This window comes from Megalops cyprinoides, chromosome 23 (assembly GCF_013368585.1).
Source record: "Megalops cyprinoides isolate fMegCyp1 chromosome 23, fMegCyp1.pri, whole genome shotgun sequence".
Classification (NCBI taxonomy): Eukaryota; Metazoa; Chordata; class Actinopteri; order Elopiformes; family Megalopidae; genus Megalops; species Megalops cyprinoides.
The window spans coordinates 21,104,589-21,127,301 of NC_050605.1; the positions used below are offsets into that span (position 1 = coordinate 21,104,589).

The following is a 22,713-nucleotide window of genomic DNA, read 5'->3' on the forward strand; positions in this document are numbered from 1 at the left end:
ATTCAAAGAGACGCCTTTAATGAACATACAGTGTCCCATCAGGAATGGAACCTGCACGGCTGCATATGTACGGTTAACAGCCAGAGACCCATCCACTACCCCAAACGATTACTGTAAGATCATACCACACGAGGAACATCCCATATATGTTCATATAAAATAATCCGATGTATTTATGTATGCATATGTGCCGTAATGTCAAAAAGGCACCAGCGTAGACATTCGCCCTTATGCACTGAGGAGATCGTAGTTGTTATGAACATAGTTACAAAAAAGTCCGTCTAAATCAGTCCTTCCTGTTTTATGTGATATTAATTAGCCTACTGAAGGGTTTTGAATATAAGTAATATCCAATGCTTTCAAATCTATTGTATTAAGTGCTCAGATGTTTTGTGGCACGATTTGTACCTTGGCAATAAATATTTAGGTCAGTTGCTTTAAAGGTCACTCAGTCTCATATGCAGAACACTGTAAAAACTCTACCTTAAAGAATACACATTCCCAGAGATATTTAAGACGCGGTATCGCGTTTCACGCGTTGAGCGCGTGAGGGGAGGCGGGGACGCGCACAATGGGCTTTGAGTCCAGCGTTCTCGTAAAGCTCCGGAAAACAAAAGGTTTCTTCTCCAAACAGAGGATGGCTTTGAGGGTCAGGCTGGGGGAAGGTGGGGGGGTTTGCAGTTTCAGGTAGCAGGGTGTGGAGCTCAGACATCAGATTTACGCAGATCACGCACAGGTGAGGGAGACACAGCCCGGGTTCGCGGCGGTCAAAACAAGGGATGTTTGGGTGCTCCCACCCGAAGCCTCATTCCCACAGGGCTGTGCCATATTACATGCATAATTACCCCCATAGTTTCAACTCCAGGCACCGCCTATTTTGTGCTTACAAAATTCGGTGGTTTGCAGTCTTAACAATCAACCTATTGTATGATATAGTCATATTGAATGGTATCTTCCGCCAGCGTTTATCAAGTACTGTACTTATTTACCCAAATGTCAGTGTACATGGGGCAGTGGCTTGGGGCAAATCCACCTATGATAAGCACTATTGTTGACATCAACTTGGGCACTCCCACTGACACTCCCACAGGCTTTAACAGTAGCACTGACACCATGGTGACCTCATGCACCCCAGCAACCCGCACACAGGAAGGCTCCCCTGGGGGTTACTCGCCACCCTAATCCCCTGTGAGCATTGCACATACAGGTTAAAATCATATGGATTAGTCACCGCCTCAGTTAACAGTGTCTCTCTTTAAAGAACCAGCGTTTGCTTGGGTGTGGCTCAAGATGACGGGCCGTTTCTTAGGGAAATGTCAGGGCTCTTCAAAGATGCACACATTCGTAGGATTCTGCACCCTGCTCACGGTCAGCCCTGTTGGAGTTTCTGTAAAGATTTACAAATTGTCAACTCTGCAGTTTTATCCAATAGAAAGAGGATCTGCTACATTCTCTCAGTGGTACCACATGAATTGTGGACATGGTAAGTGACGTATGTAAATTTCATGAACTGTAATTTTCCTGAAGACCAATCAATGGTTAAGCGATACTCAGGGATACTAAGGGATCTGTTTGGCTGCTGAATTACCTGTGTTCCTGGAATATTACATTACACCTCGAAATGCTGAGGGGTTGTCCTCTCAGGTAACTCTCCGGCATACACACAAGGTCTGTAGTCCACGTGCACACATGAACACGTGACCTGAACACAGGACCCTTGAGGCAAAGTTGTCCTGTTGACCGTCAGACAGGGAGACTGTGGACACTCACACAGGTAACGCTTCCTTGTGCTAAAGTTCAGTACACGTCCTCAGGCCAGCTGAGTTACTGCATGGTCTGTTGACAGAGGCCTGCCCTTCCCTAATCTCCTGAACCATTTGATAAACCTGAAGAAGGAGTCTGGTGGGTCGGTGTTTGCTGAGTGTTGATGTAAACAAACTGCCCATAACACAGATTTTCTGAGAGCACACAAAGAAACCCCCACTATTTCTATTGGCCATGCTTCAAATGCACTGTGGAAAAACAGACACAGTGGTTTCATGCTCTAAGGAAAATATTGCACATCTTTCTATAATCATTTAATGCTACTATTTTTTCTGCAATTGTTAATTTTACATAAACCTTCTGATAATCAATGCATTATAAAAATGTATTTGCTAAAGACCAGCTTTGCAAACAGAGGCCATGAATTAACGAGAGCCATGAGGCTGTGTGTAAAGAAACTGCCAATGTGGGAAAGCACAATCAATCTCATGTTTTGCTTTACATGCTTCATTTACAGCATACAACTGGTAGCTTTTCACAGAAAATGTAAAGGTATGGAGCTGCAGTGAGATGCGTAGAGCAGTGCGTTGCTAACACATCCAGATCTGCTCTCTGAATACAGCATTTGACTAGAGATTGAGCGCATTAAATGACAGCAAGCCTATGGATATGTGCAGACTTGGCACTGCTCAATTTCTGTTTAACAAAACTCACTTTCCAAGGCTCTACCTATTTTGGAAACCTCAGACTACAGTAAGAGTTTTGCTTGGAGGGCTTGTTGATTAGTTATGTTTTGTAGACTGGAAAGCGATGCTGAAGTGTTATTAAGTGTTATCCCCGACTTTACACAAAATGCCTGTCAATACTGTACACTGCTGGAAAGACAAAATATTACTTTGTAATATTGTGTAACTAAAAAATCTCACACTCATGAAATTATGTGACTACAGCAGAGTTCAGAGAGACTGAATGCATTTGTCAGTTTTCTGTACTGATTCAAAGTCTCTACACCTGAAAATTACAGTATGAGATCCTCACTGTGAAGAAACACGATACTCACCTGAGCAGGTGACTCACGAGTTACCAAAAGGCTTTACACAAGACCTCTCTTTGATCCAAACTCCATCCATTGACCTGAATGAACCAAAAGCGCCTTGCTGCTTTCCCCCAGGTCGCTGGCTGGCAGAGTGTGCAAGGTTAACTCTCCTGAAAGGAATCTGTGCAACTTTGAATCAGCTTGACTGACAGGGTGGAGCTCCAATCAGAAGCCACAGCAACGAAAGCTGTATGACCAATCACACCTCACAACATGGGAACTGTTGTATTTTCCAGGTGCTCAGGCTGAGAAGCTCAACACAGCAAAAACAGGTTTATTGCCAATGTTAGAACATTTATTGCATTCGGTAGCTTGTTCATACTGTATTCAATACCTTAGGAGCACATGACACTATTTTGTATTAATCGTCTTGATCAAGTGGTCTCTGAGAGTATCTGCAGGAACACAAGCCAAAAGAGATGAAAAGCGACTTTCCTACTTGCTCTGAGGTTAATATTCAACAGCACTGTCTCTGTAAGTTTGGTTCCTTTCGGTGCTCAAACTTGATTTATATGGTCAAATGGTGAGTTAAATAGGAGTGCATCAAAGGACAAGTTAAAACTCCAAAAGGTGCCCCTGAATATCACAGGTCACAAACAGAAAAGAGGAGGGGCAAACACAGGCCATTCAACTAGAGGAAATACATAACATATCTTTATTTTAATGCGCAAGGCACACGCATATTCCTGATGAAGGCATATGTGTTGTGTGCTCTGCCCATTAATATAAAGGCATTTCATGAATTTTCTCTGACTGAGTGCCCTGTTTTTGGGATTTCTTTCGCCATGTGGGACTTCACTCTTTTTCAAATCATTGACCCTTTTTCTCTTCAATGGTTTATACAGTGTCTACTGTGCTAGACTTGACAGCTGGTTTAAGGTAAAGCATTTGACTAAGTCTACTGGCTACAATCACTAATCAATATTCAATCATTTGTTAAGCGACTCTGTAAAGCTTGGGTTTCATGTCTTTTTTTAATGTTCTTTAGTATTTAGGATTAGCATGCAAACAACACAGTGTAAATAATTAAAAACGTAATACTCATTCAACATGCAGTTTGTTGAACAAACCATTTGTTGGACCTGCCAACTATTTTTTTTTATCTCCACAACACAAAAAACATACAGTCAAACCTAAAGAGAAAAAAAAAAAAAACGACAAAAAATCAACCAATCAGAACACAGCAAGACAGGTAGTGTAGTGACCAATTGGTGGAGATATAGTCATGTGACAGTGAAGTGTGGACCACTCAGAATCCACAGTGATCAAACTACTATTACGATATACTCACTTTACCCCATTACGGTTTTATCAGGACAGTATTAGAACCAAACGTCTTAGTGGTTTAAAGTGGTTTATTAATCTGTGGTTATGCTATGCATATGTAGCATTATTCATACTGTTTATGATAGGCTGAATGGCAGATGTGAGAGTTTCCCACAGTGTGGGTAAAGTGATAAGGCACATTTTGGGTTAAGTGAGCTCAGTGAATCGTGTCCTTTAAAGCTTATGTGGTTATACTGCAATACTCAAGGGCGTAGGTTTGGTCTCAATATTACTGACACAACAGCCGAGGGCACATCAGAATGATCTAATATGACTTCACTCCAAAGATAATGCGAACGAGTTGGCTCAAATATTGGTAGGGACAATTTAGTCCTCCCAAAATATTGGTAGGGACATGTCCCTACCGTCCATGTGCAAACCTACGCCCTTGGCAATACTTCTCAGCCTGCCGAATCCTTCTTGTGACTGTGCTTGGTGCAAAATCTTTCACGGCACCCAGATTTTCAGTGGATTTTTCCACCAAGATCACAACACTAAATAACTGATAAGTATCAAACTCGTGGATGCCACAACTCATCTGGAATCAAACACTGCTAGTCAATTACAGCATACGTCACTGGCAAACAGGATCTTATGAATTTATTCCACAAACGCACAACAATCTACTGTTCAACATCTACATTTTTTAGTCATTTTAAAACAATCGAATCATGTTTATGAAAGTCACAAAACGAATGTTATTTCGGTCATCCACCCCTGCCAGTATTAGGATGATTCATTCTCTATTTGTTAATTTTTTAAATCTTCTCAAATCTTTTTTTTTTAATGTATGATCTTCCTCCAAAACAATTAATTTGAACTCTGTAAAACAATAATTAAAACACGCAAACCAGAAAGACACACGATAAAGACACTTCAAATACACTCAGGAAGAGAACAAAAGACAAGCTTCTAGGTCTTAGCTAATTTTCTAGGCTAAAGTAATCTCAAGCTTCAAGTCCAAATCAGAACGAACAGTGGATAAAAAGGAGTACTTAGACATACAGTGTTTTGGTCTTTTGTTACAATAATCATAAAATGAACAATGAAAAATGGATTTTTTAAAACAAAGAAAATAAATAAATAAAACGCTCGAAACATTTCAATACTGCGTGGTGAAATAAAGAACCTAACACTGTGTGTTTCGAAATCAGTTAACCCTGTGCTGTCGTTAATTTAATCTTGTGCTCATGGGGTACACGTCTTCTCTAATTACTACCGAAGTCCTCAAGTCCCTTAGCTCCCCAGACGGCAGACTTCAGCTCCTTTAACAGTGCAAGGCTTCATACATATGATTGATGAGGGTTTAATACAGTCAGTGAGGCCTACAGGATTTACATCCAGAATTCGGATCAGCCTGGGAAATAAATGTTTAGACGAAGGCCACTCTCAGGACACCACAGAAACCACCAGACAAATCCACACCCTGCAGCAACCATGGCCAAACAGAGAAACATACTCTCTGCTGGTAAACTGAACACTGCCCACGACTGATTACGGATACACACACCCTGCCGGCAAACTGAACACTGTCCAGGATGGTGTCAGAGACACACACACACTCTGCCGGCAAACTGAACACTGCCCATGACTGATTACAGACACACACACTTTGCTGGCAAACTGAATGCTCTCCCTGATGGAGTCTTGCATACACTCCGAAATTCTTTGAATAACGGGGCAAGCATCTTCACTGGCTTTTCCATCCCTTTCCTGTGCTGACTCTCCATGCGAAAACGAGGAACCCTCTCAGATTTCCAGTGGCCAACGGTGTTAACCTCAACAAACACGGGAGACTTAAAACATGTTTAGGGCCCAACCTGCTGTACCAAATACATCCAACCTGCTAAAAATGAATAAAACCAGGCCTCAGAGAGGCCTCAGCGTAACACAGCTATAACAGAGCAGGGGCTGAGTTCATGTTTTACACAGCTCCAGCTGGATGCACAGTTAACACTGCGTATCAAATTGAGCCCTCAGTCTCCTGTAATGACCCTGCCTCTTTTCTCAGCTGAGTCCAGCTGCCATTGTTAACAGCAGTAGCTTTAAGGAATGACAGGGTTTTCTGTGAAACACCTGCTGCCACCTGGATCATGACTACTGTACCCACATTGTGCTGTATATACTGTTATCTTCAGGTGGCCCAGTGTCAGACATACTTACACGCTGACTGACAAGGGACCAGAAGAGTTCTCCGTATGTCACATACTGTGTGTCATATCCTGTCTCCGCCATTCTGACCTCTGTGGCCGATTTTAGCAGGACTCACTCAGACACGACGGAAGGCAATGTGTGGTTCATGGTCGGACACATGAAGCTGGGATTTAGCACCAGAAGAATTTAGGATGAGAAAAAGATGCATCATCTCTAGGAAGCACTTCAACCAAGAAATACAATCTCCGGTACTGAAACGGTATATTGTTGTTTTGTTTTGTTAAAGGAAAAGTTCCTTTTTTTCATGGAACACTGTAAAATAGGAAAATGAAGTCCTGACACAGATAAAAAGTAGTTACTCTGAGTCTATTCTACAGAATGATTCTGGTAAAACAAAAATAAGTACAACTGCTCTCATGAGGGGAGGTCTTGGCTGCTGCTTAGCAACAAAAGAAGACCAAATAAAGAAATCCACAGGACTCCATGGTGAACAGACCTGGGCAGCAGTCCCCCGGCTATAGGAGGCCTCAGAACATCTCAACATCTCCTCAAAGACTGCATGGTATTCTGGGTACCTATAGTGCCTCAGTCAGCGTGGTACCAAACAGCCAGGTGATCAAGCTCCATGGAGAAGGAATCAGGAGACTACAATCTTTTTTTTTTTTCTCTGATCGTGGGTGACATTTTCCAAACACACATCTGGAATGGTGTCTTTGTTAAGTTCAGTGTGCTTCAGTCTGGTCTGTGAAAGCAGGAGTCATCGCATACACACAGCTGAAGGGCCATACAGGTAATGGGGCGGGGGGGACTTCCATGGGAAGCAGTGGATTCTGGGAGAGGGGGGCGGCGGTGGGCCTTCAGCTGTGGTACACGGGCACGGCTGCCTGCTTCTGGGAGAGGCGCATCAGCTCCTCCCTGATGGCCTTTATCAGGGAGGCGGACGAGTGGCCGGGCGGGGAGGTCTCCTCAGGCGGGGCGGAGGGGTACCCCATCCCCGGGCTGTCCAGGTGGGCTGGGGGGGCAGAGGGCTCCCTCAGAGCGGTCCGGGGCATCTGGAACACCGAAGACCCAGACGGGTTAAGCAGGACCAGCACCTGAGCTCATACAGAGGCTGACGGACAGCACTACGCTCAGGTATTCTACAGGTATTGCACACGTATAAAGGTATAAACCATAACAAGCTGTTCAGTTTTATGGAAATATACTATGACTGGGCACAACAGCTGTGTTAACTAGCCCGGAAAATAACCCAGCAGCTCAGAAGCACCTGTACTGCAAGACTACAGAAAACAAATGCAGAAGCCAGAAAAGTAAAAGAGTAAAAGAGATTTTGGTGCAGTGAATAACTTTGCATCTCCCTTTTGAGAAGGGAACTGGTTACCCTGCAAGAGAAATACAGCACTGTCTCTTCACGGCTACCTTCCTCCTTATGACACAGTTTCATCACATGCGACATGCCCCTGTCAGGCAACACCGCTGTCCAGCCACAGTGAGGGTGACATTGCACACACCAGCACCTGAGCTCAGACAGAGGCTGACAGACAGTACTATACTTAGATATTCTATCTACAGTATTGCCCAGGTATAAATCAGGTAAAGGTACATATCTTGACAAGCTGTTCAGTTTATGGAAATACGTTTTGACCGGGTAGCACACTCATGCTAACCACCCTGGGAATAACCCAGCGGGACTCACCGCGTCTCGGACAGGAGCTCGGCTGTACTCCTCGTCGGGGCGGTAGGGTCCCCAGCCGGGGGAGCCGGTCTGACCGGACGAGGCCCTGCTCATCCCTTGGTATGCCCCGATGCGGCTGGACAGGCCCACCTGCGTCAGGTGATGGAGCTGGGCACCTGCATGCACACACACACACGCAGACGCAGACACACACACACACAAACACTTTGTGACACCTGCAAAGCCTTGAAGAGAAACTATTTTGGGTTTACACATATTCTTATAGTTTCACAGGTAAAATTGTGTCACTAACTCTCTTTATGTCTATCCCTCTGATAAAAACTCATATACTGCATAACAGCGCAGTCAATCTATGTAACTCACAAACCTAAAAATATCACACAGCTTTTTAATAATTTAACAGATACAGAGCTCACTGTGATCGAGAGATCAGTTTAGAGGGTTTGTGCAGCTGTGCGGACGTGTACCTGTGCTGCCCCCTACTGGCCGAGGTCTGGCAGAGGACGGCAGCTCCTCACTGTACAGCCCCCTGCCGGAGTAGAGGGAGTCTGGCTGCATCTGGTCTCCATGCACTGGGTCTGACGGAGCCAGATAACCAGAGCCCAGGCCCTGTCTGCAAACCATTACACAATAATTAAACTCTCCTCTGCAAAAACGACAACCGCAGTAAAAAAATACAGAAATACATAAAACAATACAGATAATACAGGGAGTGACTGGTAAAACATTACTGGTTCTTCCCAGATAAAGTGCCTTACCTTTGCAAAAGGCTCTGGACTGAGGGTGGGGACAATCCTAACTCTGCATACCTCTGAGGAAACAGAAACAATGAAAGACTGTCAATCAACATCCACCAACAGCTGCAGGTAGGGGAAGGTACAGACTACAGGTGCATGTAGGGGGAGACACCAGGAATGGGAATGGGGAGGTATAGCCTATAGGTAGATACAGAGGAGACAGCAGGCGTTTGCAGGTATAGACTACAGGTAGAAGGAGAGGGAAACAGCAGGTAGGAGGAAGCATAGGCACCAACTATAGGAAGGTCTCAAAATATGGACAAACTAATAAATGCCGAAATACTACAGTGATTTTTCTTGCCTGTTTTTGACATACGAAAATAACCTCAACCAACCTATGAATACCATTCAGTTTAAATGCACTTTGGTGTTTTTAACTGGAATGGGCTGCCAGTGGTTTTATATCCTTTCATTCAGACAGAAAGGGTTTCCACCCTAACCTTTCACAGCACATAAAAGCACTGAACCAAACCAGCACTCTCACTGTTTTTACGGAGCCCAATACACAATGGAATTCCGCCGGCATCATTTCTGTCTCCGACTCAGTGACCACAGCAGGCCTGTATCAAGTACAACAAAGCAGTAAAACCAGAAATAACACAGAAACTGGCATAAATCATAGCATTTTATTCCTGCTGTAATTTGTTGAGGCAAATGAAAACTTAAATCTACAATATTGTTATCCGTCCAAAGTTATAAGCACCACTTCACTGTATTAAAATCACTTGGAGTCTCGCTAATGCTTTTACCAGCACTAGCCTTTGGTGGAATGCCAGTAAAATTTGGAAATGTGTTGCCTGGGAGCTCCCCTGTGACACTTGCGCTTGCACTGAGTATTGTAAAAAACAATAAGCAAATACAGGTCCCGGGGCACAAGCCAGAGCGTGCATCTGTATGCTCTGTAATAAAGTTATATGAACATATCAGAAGTTAAAGTAATAGATCTAATATTGTAATGAATAATAGCAGGGACAGAGATGGCATGGCACCCGGTTTAGTAAATGTTTTGCTATATCATCACAAAACAAGGAATCATTGCAATATATGTGCCCCCAATGGTCACATGGTCAATGCTGCCTCATCATTATGGTACAAGGCTCACATTATCAGCTTAGTTCTCATCTACAATCAGTTATTTTAAGAACAACAGTCCATATGAATCCCAAGGGTAGCATCCCTAGATTGTCCACTAGGGGGCAGTGTTCTCTTTTCAGACATAAAAAGAGCAGGTTGGGGAGGGGGGGGGGGGGGGTTGGGGGATTGAGATGATGCATGTTGTCATCTAAGTGCAGCGCTGTGCGGAGTCATGAATCCCCTTCTCTGAGGGTCTGCTTTTAGTACATTTGCATCCAGTGACCTTTTCTGCAAAGTAATAAAAAGCCCTTTTCTGGGCCGATATGCCAGCCTGGTCACGCCACTCTTTACTCCAGGGGGTTTAGGTTTTTGGGGGGTTGACGTGACTTGTACAGCAGGGAGCCTTCACTTGGACCAAAGTTTAAATAAAGTAAAGTAAAGCTTACCCTTTCAGAAAATAACATCCAAAGTGTAATAAACCTGAGGCTTTATTAACCATTATTTACATGACTGTTTGAATGGCTCTGAAGCACTGCGGTGTGTGACTATTTAGATAGTCTATTAGATAATCTTCAGCAAAGCCGACTGGCTCACGCCGGGCCACAGCTTGACACATAAGCTGATGAGGGCTGGACCGCAGCAGAGATGATCTCCAGGCTGCCATGCTGGGGTCAGGGGTCAGGGGTAAGAGGTCAGAGGTCAGGCAGGGGGGGCAGGATGGCAGATGGAGGCATTACTAGATGAGTGCAAGGTCCAAGAGACCTGAGTGAGACAAACATTGTCATGTGGATAAGAATAACAAGTATTATGTATCTACAATGACTTACAAAAATGTTTTAACTGCATATGCAGTTAGGTGCAATGCTCCCCCCTCCACATACTCAATAAGGTTTGTGACCAACCAGAGCCATTAACCGAGGTTCTCAGCATGGCCCGTAGTTTTGTCCAGGATAATTACGATCATAGTGTGGTGTGTGACACAGCCTGGATTCAAACAAAGTGTGCTGATCCACAGGTCATCCTTTGAATTAATCCCCGATTACAGCAATGGAAACTAATCCAATGCTGTCGATCACTAGGGGCACGATGCAGGATGAGCAGATTCAGTGGAGACCGGCGGATGTGGTCCCAGCCCCCTGGGGCCTACAGCAAAGATGCTATAGCAACAAGATCACCAAGTGACCTCTTTTTAAATAGCAGCAGCCAGCCCAGACCCACACGCAGACAATTCTGAGGCAGAAACAACATATTCGCGAAAGCACACACATGCAAAATCCACAGCAAATGCTGTTTTTGGCTAAGCTGACCAACTGACCAACTGGCATTTTAATATTCTCAGATCACTCCGTTCAGGACACTTGCCAACTCATGGGAACACTTTGACACAGTTCCAATCTTCAACCATGAAAACAGCGCTGAGTGCTAGAGAGAGATTTCCACAATCTCCTACTGTCAGTGATACAGAAAGAGACGTTGTTCTGAAACACTCTGTATACAGCTGTAGCAACCTCTCCATAACCTCGTTGAGTAAAGCTGTAGCAGCACTCTTCTCTGCATAACCTCGATGTGAATCATTCCAAGTAAACCTGTAATAGCAGTATCCTCTGCATAGCTTTGTTTTGAAATACTCTGAGTAAAGCTGTAGTAATATTATCCTGTGCATAACCCCATTCTGAACCACTCTGAGTAACACTATAGTAGTATTAGTCTCCTCTGTATAACCTCACTCTGGTGTCAGTGTAAAGCTGTTGCGGTAGGAAGCGGGCGTGTGTCGGGTGTCTCCGCCCCCACACTCACCGCGGAGAAGGGGCTGAGGGCGGGGATGGCGGGGTAGGAGGAGCCCCAGTGGCCCCCCCCCAGGCTGCGGGGGGCGCGGGGCGGGGGGCTGGAGGCGGGCAGGCTGGAGGTCACCCCGGGGAGGGTGATGCCGGGGGTGCTGCCCTGGGAGGAGGGGGACACCAGGGCGAAGGCATCATCCAGCAGGGAGTGCATCTGCTGCCGCGCCTCCTCGATCGAGGGCTGCGGGGGCACGTAGGGGGGCGGGGCCGGGGCGGGGCCCGGGGGCGGGGAGCCCGGGCCCATGAACACGTCGTCGTTGGGGGAGGGGCTCCGAGCCTCCGGGGGCTGGTCAGGATCCGACTGGAAGCACCAGAGAGGAGAGGGAACGCTCTGATTGGTCTAGAATATTCTCCATTAAAAAAAACTTTTAAAGAGTATTACACACTTCATGGTCATGTGGTGTCTCCTTCACATCAAGCTGTTCTGAGTAATTTCTTTATTTAAAATGATTGCGCAAAAGGGCTAAATTACATATAACCACATTAGCTGCAATGCGAGATTGCATGTAGATGTATGTGTACAAGCATGTATATGTGTTTGTGTATGGCCCAGTGTGTGTGAGTGTGTGTGCCAGTATGTGTGCGCCTGTGTGTGAGTGAGTGTGTGTGTACTTGTGTGGGTGTGTGTACCTGTATCTGTGAGCAGGTGTGTGCAAGTGTACCTGTATCTGTGAGCAGGTGTGTGCAAGTGTACCTGTATCTGTGATCAGGTGTGTATGAGTGTACCTGTATCTGTGAGCAGGTGTGTGTGAGTGTACCTGTATATGTGAGCAGGTGTGTGCAAGTGTACCTGTATCTGTGAGCAGGTGTGTATGAGTGTACCTGTATCCGTGAGCAGGTGTGTGTGAGTGTACCTGTATCTGTGAGTAGGTGTGTGTATGTGTCTGTGCCAGTGTGTGAGTGCACCTGTGTCTGTGAGCAGGTGTGTGTGAGTGCCCCTGTATCTGTGAGCAGGTGTGTGTGAGCGTACCTGTATCCGTGAGCAGGTGTGTGTAGGTGTATGTGTGAGAGTGACACCGTGACGAGGCCACCCACCACGTAGGCCACGTTGTTGACGCCGGGGTACTTCCTGTAGGTCCCGTCGCTGTCGGTGGTGATGAGCCTGTCTTTGTCGGCCTCTGTCAGGCTCCCGTTCACCTGAGGCCTCCTCCTCTGCTTGGGAGAGCGCTTCCCTCTGCCACTGGAGCTACACACGCCAAACCACATCAAAACCCTGTCGCTCACTGCGCTAAAAACAGCCCAATCACAGCACCGAGGAGCCGTACGAGGATACCACCCAGTTTAACCCCACAAAAATGTGATACAATGAGAGTCAATGCAGAGAATGTGTTTCCAAGCTTAAAATGCTCCATGGCAGTACGCTTCTTAAGTGTTATGTGAATATCCCAAGCTAAATATATTTGGAACGATGAAAACTAAAATAACTGTGATCGGAGACCGCTTAAAACTCATAACTACACGTTTGCGTTTTTTTTGTGTCAAATGAGAAGCCCTGTAGGAGATTTGTCTTCGTTGCGTCTGTTGGAATTACACAGTGCTGACAAGCATCTAATGCAGGCTTAAAGGAAGAAGTAAATTCACAGCTCCGCTGGGATCCAGTAACATATTACAAATTAACAGTCACTTCTGGTCTGCTGGGCAGGAGTTACATATTTTGAACCAAATCTGTTTTGTAAATCTTAGACAGGCATAGAGTAACTGGATAATGCTACTAACTACCCATTGTGTAACTTCAGAAAGGAAATCAAACTGGAAACAAACAGAGACAGAGGATAACCTAGACACCATATATACACCCAATCTCTCCCAGCAGTAAAGGTCACCCCGTGACCCCTGACCTCTTCCTGGTGTCCATGAAGACGGAGGGCATGTGGCCGTCGGGGTCCAGGATCTTGTCGATCTGCATCTGCGCCTTCTGGTAGACGCGGTCGGGGTCCTTTAGGTCACCGAAGCTGTCCATGATGTCGTCCATGGCGGGGAAGTCGTAGTGGCCCCGCCTCTTAGCCCGAAGGCGGATCTTGTTGCGGTGGTGCTCGATCTCGGATTTGTGCCTCAGGGCCACCTGAATCTGAAACAGATGTTGAGAGACATGTTTATTAACGTTTATTACAATTAATGCATTGGCAGACACTCTTATCCAATGCTATTTACGTAGGTTACAATTTTTGCATGTTATTCATTCATAAAGCTGGATTAAGGGGGCTAAGTATCTGGCACAAGAGTACAGCCCTAGTAGAGGGAATCAAACAAGCAATGTTTTCTCTAAAACAGAGACATTTCAGACCCACCTCTTCAGGCTGCGTCTCGGTTCCACCTCGGTCCCCACCCCCTAACTCCTGCTACTTGTATTATTTGCATTACTTGCTGTGTATTTTACGCATAGTAGCGCAATGCGTTTAGTGTTTGTGATCTAGTGGAACCAGCAACCTTTAGGTTACTAGCCCTGCTCCTTCCCACTACATTACACTGCCGCCCCATTAAGGGCAGACAGCAAGGGATGCTGGGATGTCGGCGAGCCCTCGACGGGCTGCGTGAGGGGCCGGCGTGGGTGAGGCGGGGCCTGCCTGGTGTGCCGGGGGGCCGGTGCAGGGGCGAGGGGGCGAGGCCTCACCTCCTTGTTGATGCCGCCGCCCTCGGGCACCCTCTCGGTGATGGCGGGACTGTGGGGTGACGGCGCGGGCATGGGCTGCATGGCGATGAGCTGGATCTTGCTGGGGACACGGCGGGCGCCGTCGCCCGAGCGGGACATGCGGTCCACGTGCTCAAAGATGGAGGCCGAGGACAGCTGCTCGTCCGCCCCGTTCGCCGCAGGGGGGCCTGGGAAGAGAGACGCCATGGACGCTCACACCACAGACACTCTACGCATCACGACCAGATACTCAGCTCCTGAGCTCCTTCCCTCCTCCACCTGGGAGGTCCTGGTAAGTAACAGGAGGATCCACCGCTGTCTGAACTGCCACGCTAGCTACAGCAGCCCCTCAAGAATGTTCATAATCAGCCAGCCAATCAAAACTGTTACAGAATCAACAATGGCAGACACTTCCAATGAGAAACACACAAGTAGAATAGAGTAGAATATCTGGTCATATGATACACAGTAGAAAATCTCTGCTAGCATCTCCCTCCAACACCAGGGTGATGCCTGCTGTACTGCGTGACTCTGAGGGAGATTACTGTGAGTGGCATCTCTATATGAGCTGCCTGTAGATACCTAACAAACAGTAATGACAGCAAGAAGACAAAAGACAAAAGGAGCTTTCAGATATCAATTCAGATGCTGAACTCACGTTGGCTCAATCTACCTCCTCACTGGCCATATGGCCTTAATATTGACAGCTGCTTCTGAAAAATTAATAGGATTAGGTTTCTAGAGAGGACCAATCCAAAGAAAACCATTCAAAGTAAATGAAATGCTTTCAGTTTTGCAGAATGTATTCAAGTCACAGTAACGGTTATTATATGTTCTCTCATACTTAATCGTCTTAATCTAAAAGTCAGATTGTATTTAGAAATTGTGACAAAAAATATGGTTTGACAGAGCCATACCTGAACCAACACGCTACATAATGTGTTGGGTAATTATAATTAAAACAACCCCTCTATTGAAATTTCAGTTATTTTGCAGCTTATAAGGGATTGAAATGACCATACTGAACTCTTAATCATTCAGCGTGTACTAATATTACGGTTGAAGTACGAGGAATACAATGTACACTTTGGAAAGGCGAAACTGTTAAAAGATTCATCACACTTGTCCCTGAACTAAAAAAGCACTTTTTGACAAAGTTACTGTGATTGGCTAAAAGCCCAACACGGAGTCACGGAAAACCACAGAGCAGAAATTTGTTTTATGGAGCACAAGTTTTACTTAAATGATGGAAAAAAGAAATAACTCTTACCAATTTTACTCTTCCCTGAAGGCCACAACAAAAGAGAGAGAGAGAGGGAGAAAGTCAAGATAAGAGAAATAGAGCAGGGAAAAAAGTAGTTTTCAGTGTTGGGAGAAGACAGAGTTTCATCTGGACCTGGTCCAGGAATGTCAGAGCAGCGGTATCTCGCCAGAACACAGGCCCCCGTCCTATGAATCACACTGCTGGCCTGAAGGCCTCCTTCAGCGAGCACTGTTCAGTGAGAGGGGAGCGTTCAGACAAGGTGGGACAGAAAACAGTCACATAGCTTTCGCTGTCTGCTGGGACTACCTGTAATCACTGTGGCAACCTTCTCTCAGGATCACAGACAGAGACTCAAGGATAGGTCAGGACAGGGGAGAGGGTAACAGTCATTCCAGAGCTGACAGCACTCTGCCCTTGGCCTTGGCGGTCAGAGCCTTCAGAGCTTATTAAAGGCCATGTTTGAAAGTCTCAGGGCTGTACAGACTGCCCCCTTTCCCAGTGTTAGCCTGTACTCCCACAGATCACTGTGCAAGCGCAGACTGGTGCTTGCGTTCCTCTGAGATTAGATTCATATGACTCGTTAGACTCATTAGGGCAAGTCTATGAGAGACAGAGCAAGCATCAGAGATACCAGGCTCTCTCCCTCACTCTCTCCCCTCTGATGTTGGGTGTGCTAAGGGTGTTAGCCTCTCCCTCACTCTCTTCCCTCTGATGTTGGGTGTGTTAAGGGTGTTAGCCTCTCCCTCACTCTCTTCCCTCTGATGCTGGGTGTGTTAAGGGTGTTAGCCTCTCCCTCACTCTCTTCCCTCTGATGTTGGGTGTGTTAGGGTGTTTGAACACGCCCGCACACTTGCCATTCTTGGGCGTCTTGCGGGGTTGCTTCCCTTCATTGGGCGTGACGGGCGGTCTTAGGTTCTCCTCGCCCGACTCTCGCCCGCTGGACGGATCACTCACCATGGAGTCCCCCTCCGACGGGGAGATCCTGGCCAATCGGAGAGAGAGACTTCTGTTACCAAGGCAACACGGCTGCAGGCTTTTACTGCACCCGCTATAATTGCTTACCTGTCAGCTCTCAGTGTTGAATTAAAGTCTCATGAAGAATTCCACAACAACGCTAGGAGATTGCTGTGTTGACCAGAGTGCAAACATGATCAAGTAAGGCCTGTCCTTTCCATCACATCTTTGCTCTGCCAGTACTCTGACTGGCAGAAACGTGTAATAAAGAACCAACAGAAACTCATCAAAGGGTTTATAATTCATAGGCGGCTTATTAATACTTCATTTTTCACAGTTTAATGTCATCTATTCTTAGCCTGGAGTGCAGAGCAATCTGCCGGTTTCAGAAAGCTCCCGTTCACGTTTCTGCGTTTCACAGTGCAGTCTGCAGTTCTCGGCTCACTGTAGCCGGTTAGCGTAATAATCACCGCTGACTGCGATTTCATTCTGTGGGGGAACTGTGTGATGGCAACTCTAGTGCTGTGTAATGAAGTGGCTGTCTTGCAGTGCTGGTGCAGTTTATAGAAGACAGCTCCAGCTAATGAAGAGACAGCAACCGTGGGTTACAGCAATTCTAATGGAATTCCAGAAAATTAATGATTAATCAAACATGCCAGAGAGCCAGCCACTTAAAACAATGTAAAATAACATCACATTTAGATAAGAGAGGTTACCTTCCTGGTTATCAGGGAATTTTCGAATAGGTATTAAAATCCAGCATAAAGTCAATGCCTAACACATGCATAGTCTTACCTATTAGATAAAAAACTGATATTTCTTGTATATTTCAGCTAGTTCTCAGGCTATTGTCAAACAGGGGGTCAACATAGGCTTTATTCAAAAACGGCCAAATAAAATGAGGTGCATGTCCCACTGAGGTTTTTAATATTACTACTGCTAATAATAATGATTCTTGATTTTTTCTCAAGGGAAAATGCCTCAGACTCATCACAGAGGCACAAGACACCTTCTAAGCCCCCCCTCATATATTATTCTGAAGAGAGATGTAGAATTATTACACTGATATCATAGAGACATCTCCCTTTAGTCTTACTATAGCTGAAAAATGTCTCTGGTAATGAATGTGAATGTGTATGAGCCAGGCTGATCAGGGACTGAGCTGGTGGAAAGGGTCAACAGAGGGCTGGGTAAGAGTTCTGCCTGATTATCCTATTAACGCTTCACTCTGTTAAAAAAAGACCCTCTGTGGTTTAGGGGTCACTGACCTCCCTCTGCGCCGAGCCGCACGGGACGCCTTGGTGGAGGAGTCCTTGGATTTGGGGGTGGGCACGTCCCCGTTCTCCGAGGGGGTCACCTCCTTGACGGGCACCGAGGGCAGGGGGGCAGGCTCCTGGATCACCATGATGTCATCCTTACTGTGCTGCCCCAGGTGCAGCTTGGCAAAGTCAAAGCCTTTCACACTGGGAGCCTGGAGCTGGAGCGGAGGATGACGAGAGAGGGAGAGGGGAGAGAAGGGAGAGCGAGAGAGAGGAGAGAGAGGAGAGAGGAGAGGAGAGCAGGAAAGCGAGGGAGAGGGGAGAGAAGGGGAAGAAAGAGAGTAGAGAGAGAAGGGAGAGAGAAGAAATGGAGGAGAGGAGAGAGGGAGTAGAGGAGGAGAAAGAGGGAAGAAAGAGAGGAGAGAGAAGGGGTGGAGGAGAGGAGAGAGGAGAAAGAGAACAGAGAGACAGGATGGACGACAGGGAGGAGAGGAAGGGCAGAGAGAGGAAAGAGAGAAGGGACAGAGGGGAGGGGAGCAGAGGAAAGGAAAAAATAAAAGACACAGGATTGAAGAGGATGAAAGAAGAAAATGACACAGAGAAGGGGAGTAGAGGGGGGGAGTGATAAGGAGATGAGAGGAGACGAGAGGGAAAAGTGGGGGGAAAAACGGTGTCATTATAGCGCATGTCCTCAGCACTGGGACGAGAGAAAGGCTTTCTGCAGAACAGACTCACAGCGGGACAGACAGAAGCAGGCCAGGCTGCACCTCCACTACCTTCAGACAGTGTGAGGTAGCACAAAACTCTGGGGGGCGAGAGACCGGCCTCAGCGATGAGCACATTACCCAGCAGGCCGCACTCAGAGAGCCTTTACTGGATGAAAAAGCAGGGGAGCGCGGGGCACCCACAGAGCTGAAACACGCAGCGATGGGTGCAGAACCGCGACTCCTGCAGGTAGCTGTGCAATGCAGGGACAGCCAGTGAGGTGCCTTTATCTCTGTGTGTGCAAACCGTTAGTCAGCCGGGTCCATTACAAAGTCTAATCAGCCCAAACGGCCGTGTGGTACAGGTGCTCAGCTGTTGTAAAACAGAATATCTCTAATACTACAGAACACCTGCGGTGCTGCTGAGTCCAGGCACTCGGGTTCCTGTCCCTGACGCAGGCTGCTGTCACCGACTCGTACGCTGACAGTCGAATGAGGCTGACTGACTCGTGCTGACATCCAGGATGCTAGCGCGACACATCTTACTGTGTATCACACATAAGCTCTGTTTGCTCTGTCTATCTGGATACCAGTCATGCAGTGAGCAAAACCCATACAAAAAATATATTTTACAAAACATATTTTTTAGCTCAATCAATATATATATTATATATATTGATTGATTGAATATATATATATATATATATATATATATATATATATATATATATATATATATATAAAATCAAGAACCAGCCTTTCTCCGAGCATGTGACCTCAGGAAGATCGTCTGCTTGCACCAAAGGCAAGCAAAAAGACAAATGCACAGTTCAATCGGTGAGACAAAGACGAAGGGGTGGCGAGACAGATTTGCTGATAGGATGGCCTGTGAGACTGCAGTCTGAGCGCTGCTTCCTGTCACGGGTCTACAGTGAGTGATGAAGGTCTGGCTCGTGATGACACTGTGGGGGTCACTGGGGCTGCCCTATGGGAGCCCGGCGCGGGTGCACGTCACAGACCTGTGAGTGTGTCACTGCTGCTGTGAGTGTGTGTGTGTGTGTGTGAGTGTGTGAACCGCCCCTCCCACCTGGCCTCCACAGGAGACTCAGGCAGGGGGTCCTCTGTGCAACAACATCCACTGGGTGCACTAATGCCCACTAGGACACGGCCACCCCACAGCCGAAACGTGTCACGGAGAGACTCGGCGATCAGTAAACAGGGCGGGAGACTCGGCGGAGCCGGCCGGCTGATAAGCCTTATCTCTCCCTTCTCTCAGCGGAGGACAGAGGGGAGAGTTACAGCCACCATTATCACTCAGCTAATGATAGCGACGTGCCTCCCACCCAAGAACCAAGGGCCCACGCTGGGGACTTCTAATCCAGTCACAGATCATATCTATCAATTACACCATTACTTACTTCAGTCACTTGATTAGCAGGGTGACTGACACAGCTCACTTTCTGCACCGTATCCATCCCTGCAACTGGCTGTTTGCCGAGGCTACCCGGGTTCAGCGCTTTGCTGATGGGTACGACAGCAGCAGCCCACCTGGGAGTCTGAAAGCGCAGCTCCTTAACCACTCCTCCACACAGCCACCAAAGACGCCTCTCAACAGATGCACACGCGCACGCGCACACACACACACACACACTCGCGCACACGCACACACACACACACGCGCAGACACACATACTCGCACACACACACACACTCGCGCACATGCACACACACACACTCGCGCACGCACACACGCACGCACACACACACTCGCGCACACGCACAGACACACACACACACTCGCACACACACACACACACACTCGCACACACACACACACACACGCGCAGACACACACACACACACGCACGCACACGCACACACACGCACGCACACACACACACACTCGCGCACGCACACACGCATGCACACACACACTCGCACACACGCACACACACACACACACACACCTTCTGCCGCTGCTGCACGGCGCTGACGGCGTCCGGCTGGAACTCCAGCTTGTCGGTGCGGCACAGCTTCCAGTAGAGGATGACGATGATGAGGACGACCACCAGCACGGGCACCACCACGCCCACGATGATCCACATGTTACTGCTCTGTGTCTCCGAGGGCGGGGCGGCCATCTTCTCCACCGCTGCAGGGAGGGGGAGACACCAACCCCCTCGTCACATCACTGCCAGTCAGCAGACACTCTTATCCAGGTTACAGCTTTGCATTTATCCCGGGTATTTACTGAGGTAAGTACCCTGCCCAAGAATACAGCGGCAGTGTCCCAGTGGGGAATCAATCCAGCAGTTACAAACCCTGCCTTTGGTTGCGAGCCCTGCTCCTTACCACTATGCTACACACACCTGCAGGACTTTAGCACTGATTCAGTAACAGCCCCCCCACAAAGAGACACTGTTGCCTCTCTCTCTACCCCTGACTGACCCAGAGGAGGCACCCTCACACGCTGATCCTGCAGCTCCTCTATGGAAGAGGGACTTAATTACAGCTGCTCCTGTCTGCAGGGATCTCTCACACGCTGTAAGAGTGATTCCGCTAAAGTAAGAGCACTCCCCTGGGGCTTCCTCCTCACTGCTCCTCATTCTTTAGCCGGGAATATGAGGGACGACAGATCGCTACGGCAACACGCAGCATCTAAAAAGTACGACTCGTACTGACACACATCACAGGCTGGCAGTGTAATGCATCAGGTGAGTTGGAGACCGAGAAGCGTGTTTTTGAGACGTGTTTTCGAGGTGTCCCGTCAGCGCCCGACACCCCCACGGGACTCACGCTGGGCCAGGGTCCCCTGCACGCGGTATCCCAGGATGATGGCTGCCCGCTGGACGTCGATGCTGTTCAGCATGCTGGAGGTGGTGACAGCCGGGACCCTCTCCCCGCTGGGACCCTCCACAAAGTACACCATCTCCAGGGGGTAGTCTGAGCCCTCCAGCCGGGATGTCCTCACGATCTGAGGGGGGGAGAGAGCGAGAGGGACAGAGACACAGAGAGAGAGAGAGAGAGCGGCGGGAGAGACAAGGTCTGCTCTCAGTAAAACTCCTCACAGATGCTGGGTTCACTCACACACACACACACACACACACAGTGAACAAAGCAAGAGCCTCCTCTTTCTGGCTCTTACAGTGGTCAAGAAAGGCCTGACTATGGCCTAGTCGAGTGCCGAGTGGTGTTAGACTCCTTTACCTGCACTCTAATGGGTGTCTCACATCTGTCTGGGAGGAGACATGACTCGTGTGAAGGCAGCAGGAGAGATTGGGCTCTGTGTTTTTAGAGGTGATGTATTACTATCGATTCAGTCCAAACAGACCCGGCTCCACAGATCTCAGAAAGACAGTGTGCATTTTTCTGCACCAACCCTCTCAATACAGCCATCTCAAAAAACAAGCCTTGCCCCCATCTCCGAGCAAAGCAAAAAATAACAGCCGGCATCTTTGAAATGCAAAAAGGAGGCACTTCAAAGGAGAGCTGGCCTCGTGTTTACAGTGCAGAGCTAACGTCCCTGAAACAAAACCCTCCCAGCCTCCAGCATTTCTACATTTAGATGCTGTATTTATTACTGCTTCAGACTGTTGATGTAAATATTGATTCTGTTACCGGATTCCATAGGCCCGGAATTCCCAAACCCGCCTGTAATTAGCCAGGAACGCGTGACAAACAAGGATGCGACTCTGATAAGCGTTTTGTTTTTGTTTTGTTCAAGGCCGAATCTGTTTAGAATGCATGTGACGCGTTTATACACTGAAGAGTCTTTAGCAGCAGGAGGAGAGGGAGCGTCAGACAGAGCACCTGCTGGAAGGGGGCTATTCATACAGAGTCCTGTTCACGGCACTGAAAGCTCCTGCCTGTGACTGCGGGCCCGGCTCCACGGGCACAGATACGATCTGTCTCTGCACAACCAGAGCACCAGAAACTGTGCTCCCTTTTTTTCCATGACAACTGCGGATGCCAGCGAATGGCTTTTAATAATTGATCTGCTATTAGCATTGGCGCACAATTCGGGCTAAGAGGGGAAAAATGAGACTGGGTTTCTGAGCTCGGGCTCTGAGATGAATGAGCCGCGTTGCCATGGATACGCCATCCCTGTCCCTGAACGATGTCAGGAGGAGAGCAGGTGTGGAGGAAGTGACAGAGAGC

The 22,713-nt window shown here is 47.5% G+C and overlaps 1 protein-coding gene across 1 annotated transcript in view; it reads right to left on the reverse strand.

Annotated features, from left to right (window-relative positions):
- Positions 1-7,172: 7,172 nt before the first annotated feature.
- LOC118770425 (UPF0606 protein KIAA1549-like) overlaps positions 7,173-22,713 on the reverse strand; it is a 52,640-nt gene continuing 37,099 nt past the window's right edge. The window contains exons 9-21 of the mRNA XM_036518078.1: positions 21,352-21,529; positions 20,523-20,707; positions 17,861-18,069; positions 16,493-16,620; positions 15,645-15,659; positions 14,357-14,562; positions 13,584-13,813; positions 12,781-12,931; positions 11,705-12,046; positions 8,795-8,847; positions 8,504-8,649; positions 8,037-8,191; positions 7,173-7,392 (exon numbers count right to left, since the gene is read on the reverse strand). Coding sequence (XP_036373971.1) covers positions 7,198-7,392; positions 8,037-8,191; positions 8,504-8,649; positions 8,795-8,847; positions 11,705-12,046; positions 12,781-12,931; positions 13,584-13,813; positions 14,357-14,562; positions 15,645-15,659; positions 16,493-16,620; positions 17,861-18,069; positions 20,523-20,707; positions 21,352-21,529 — 2,193 coding nt within the window. The 3' untranslated portion in view covers positions 7,173-7,197. The remainder of the gene's footprint in view (positions 7,393-8,036; positions 8,192-8,503; positions 8,650-8,794; positions 8,848-11,704; positions 12,047-12,780; positions 12,932-13,583; positions 13,814-14,356; positions 14,563-15,644; positions 15,660-16,492; positions 16,621-17,860; positions 18,070-20,522; positions 20,708-21,351; positions 21,530-22,713) is intronic.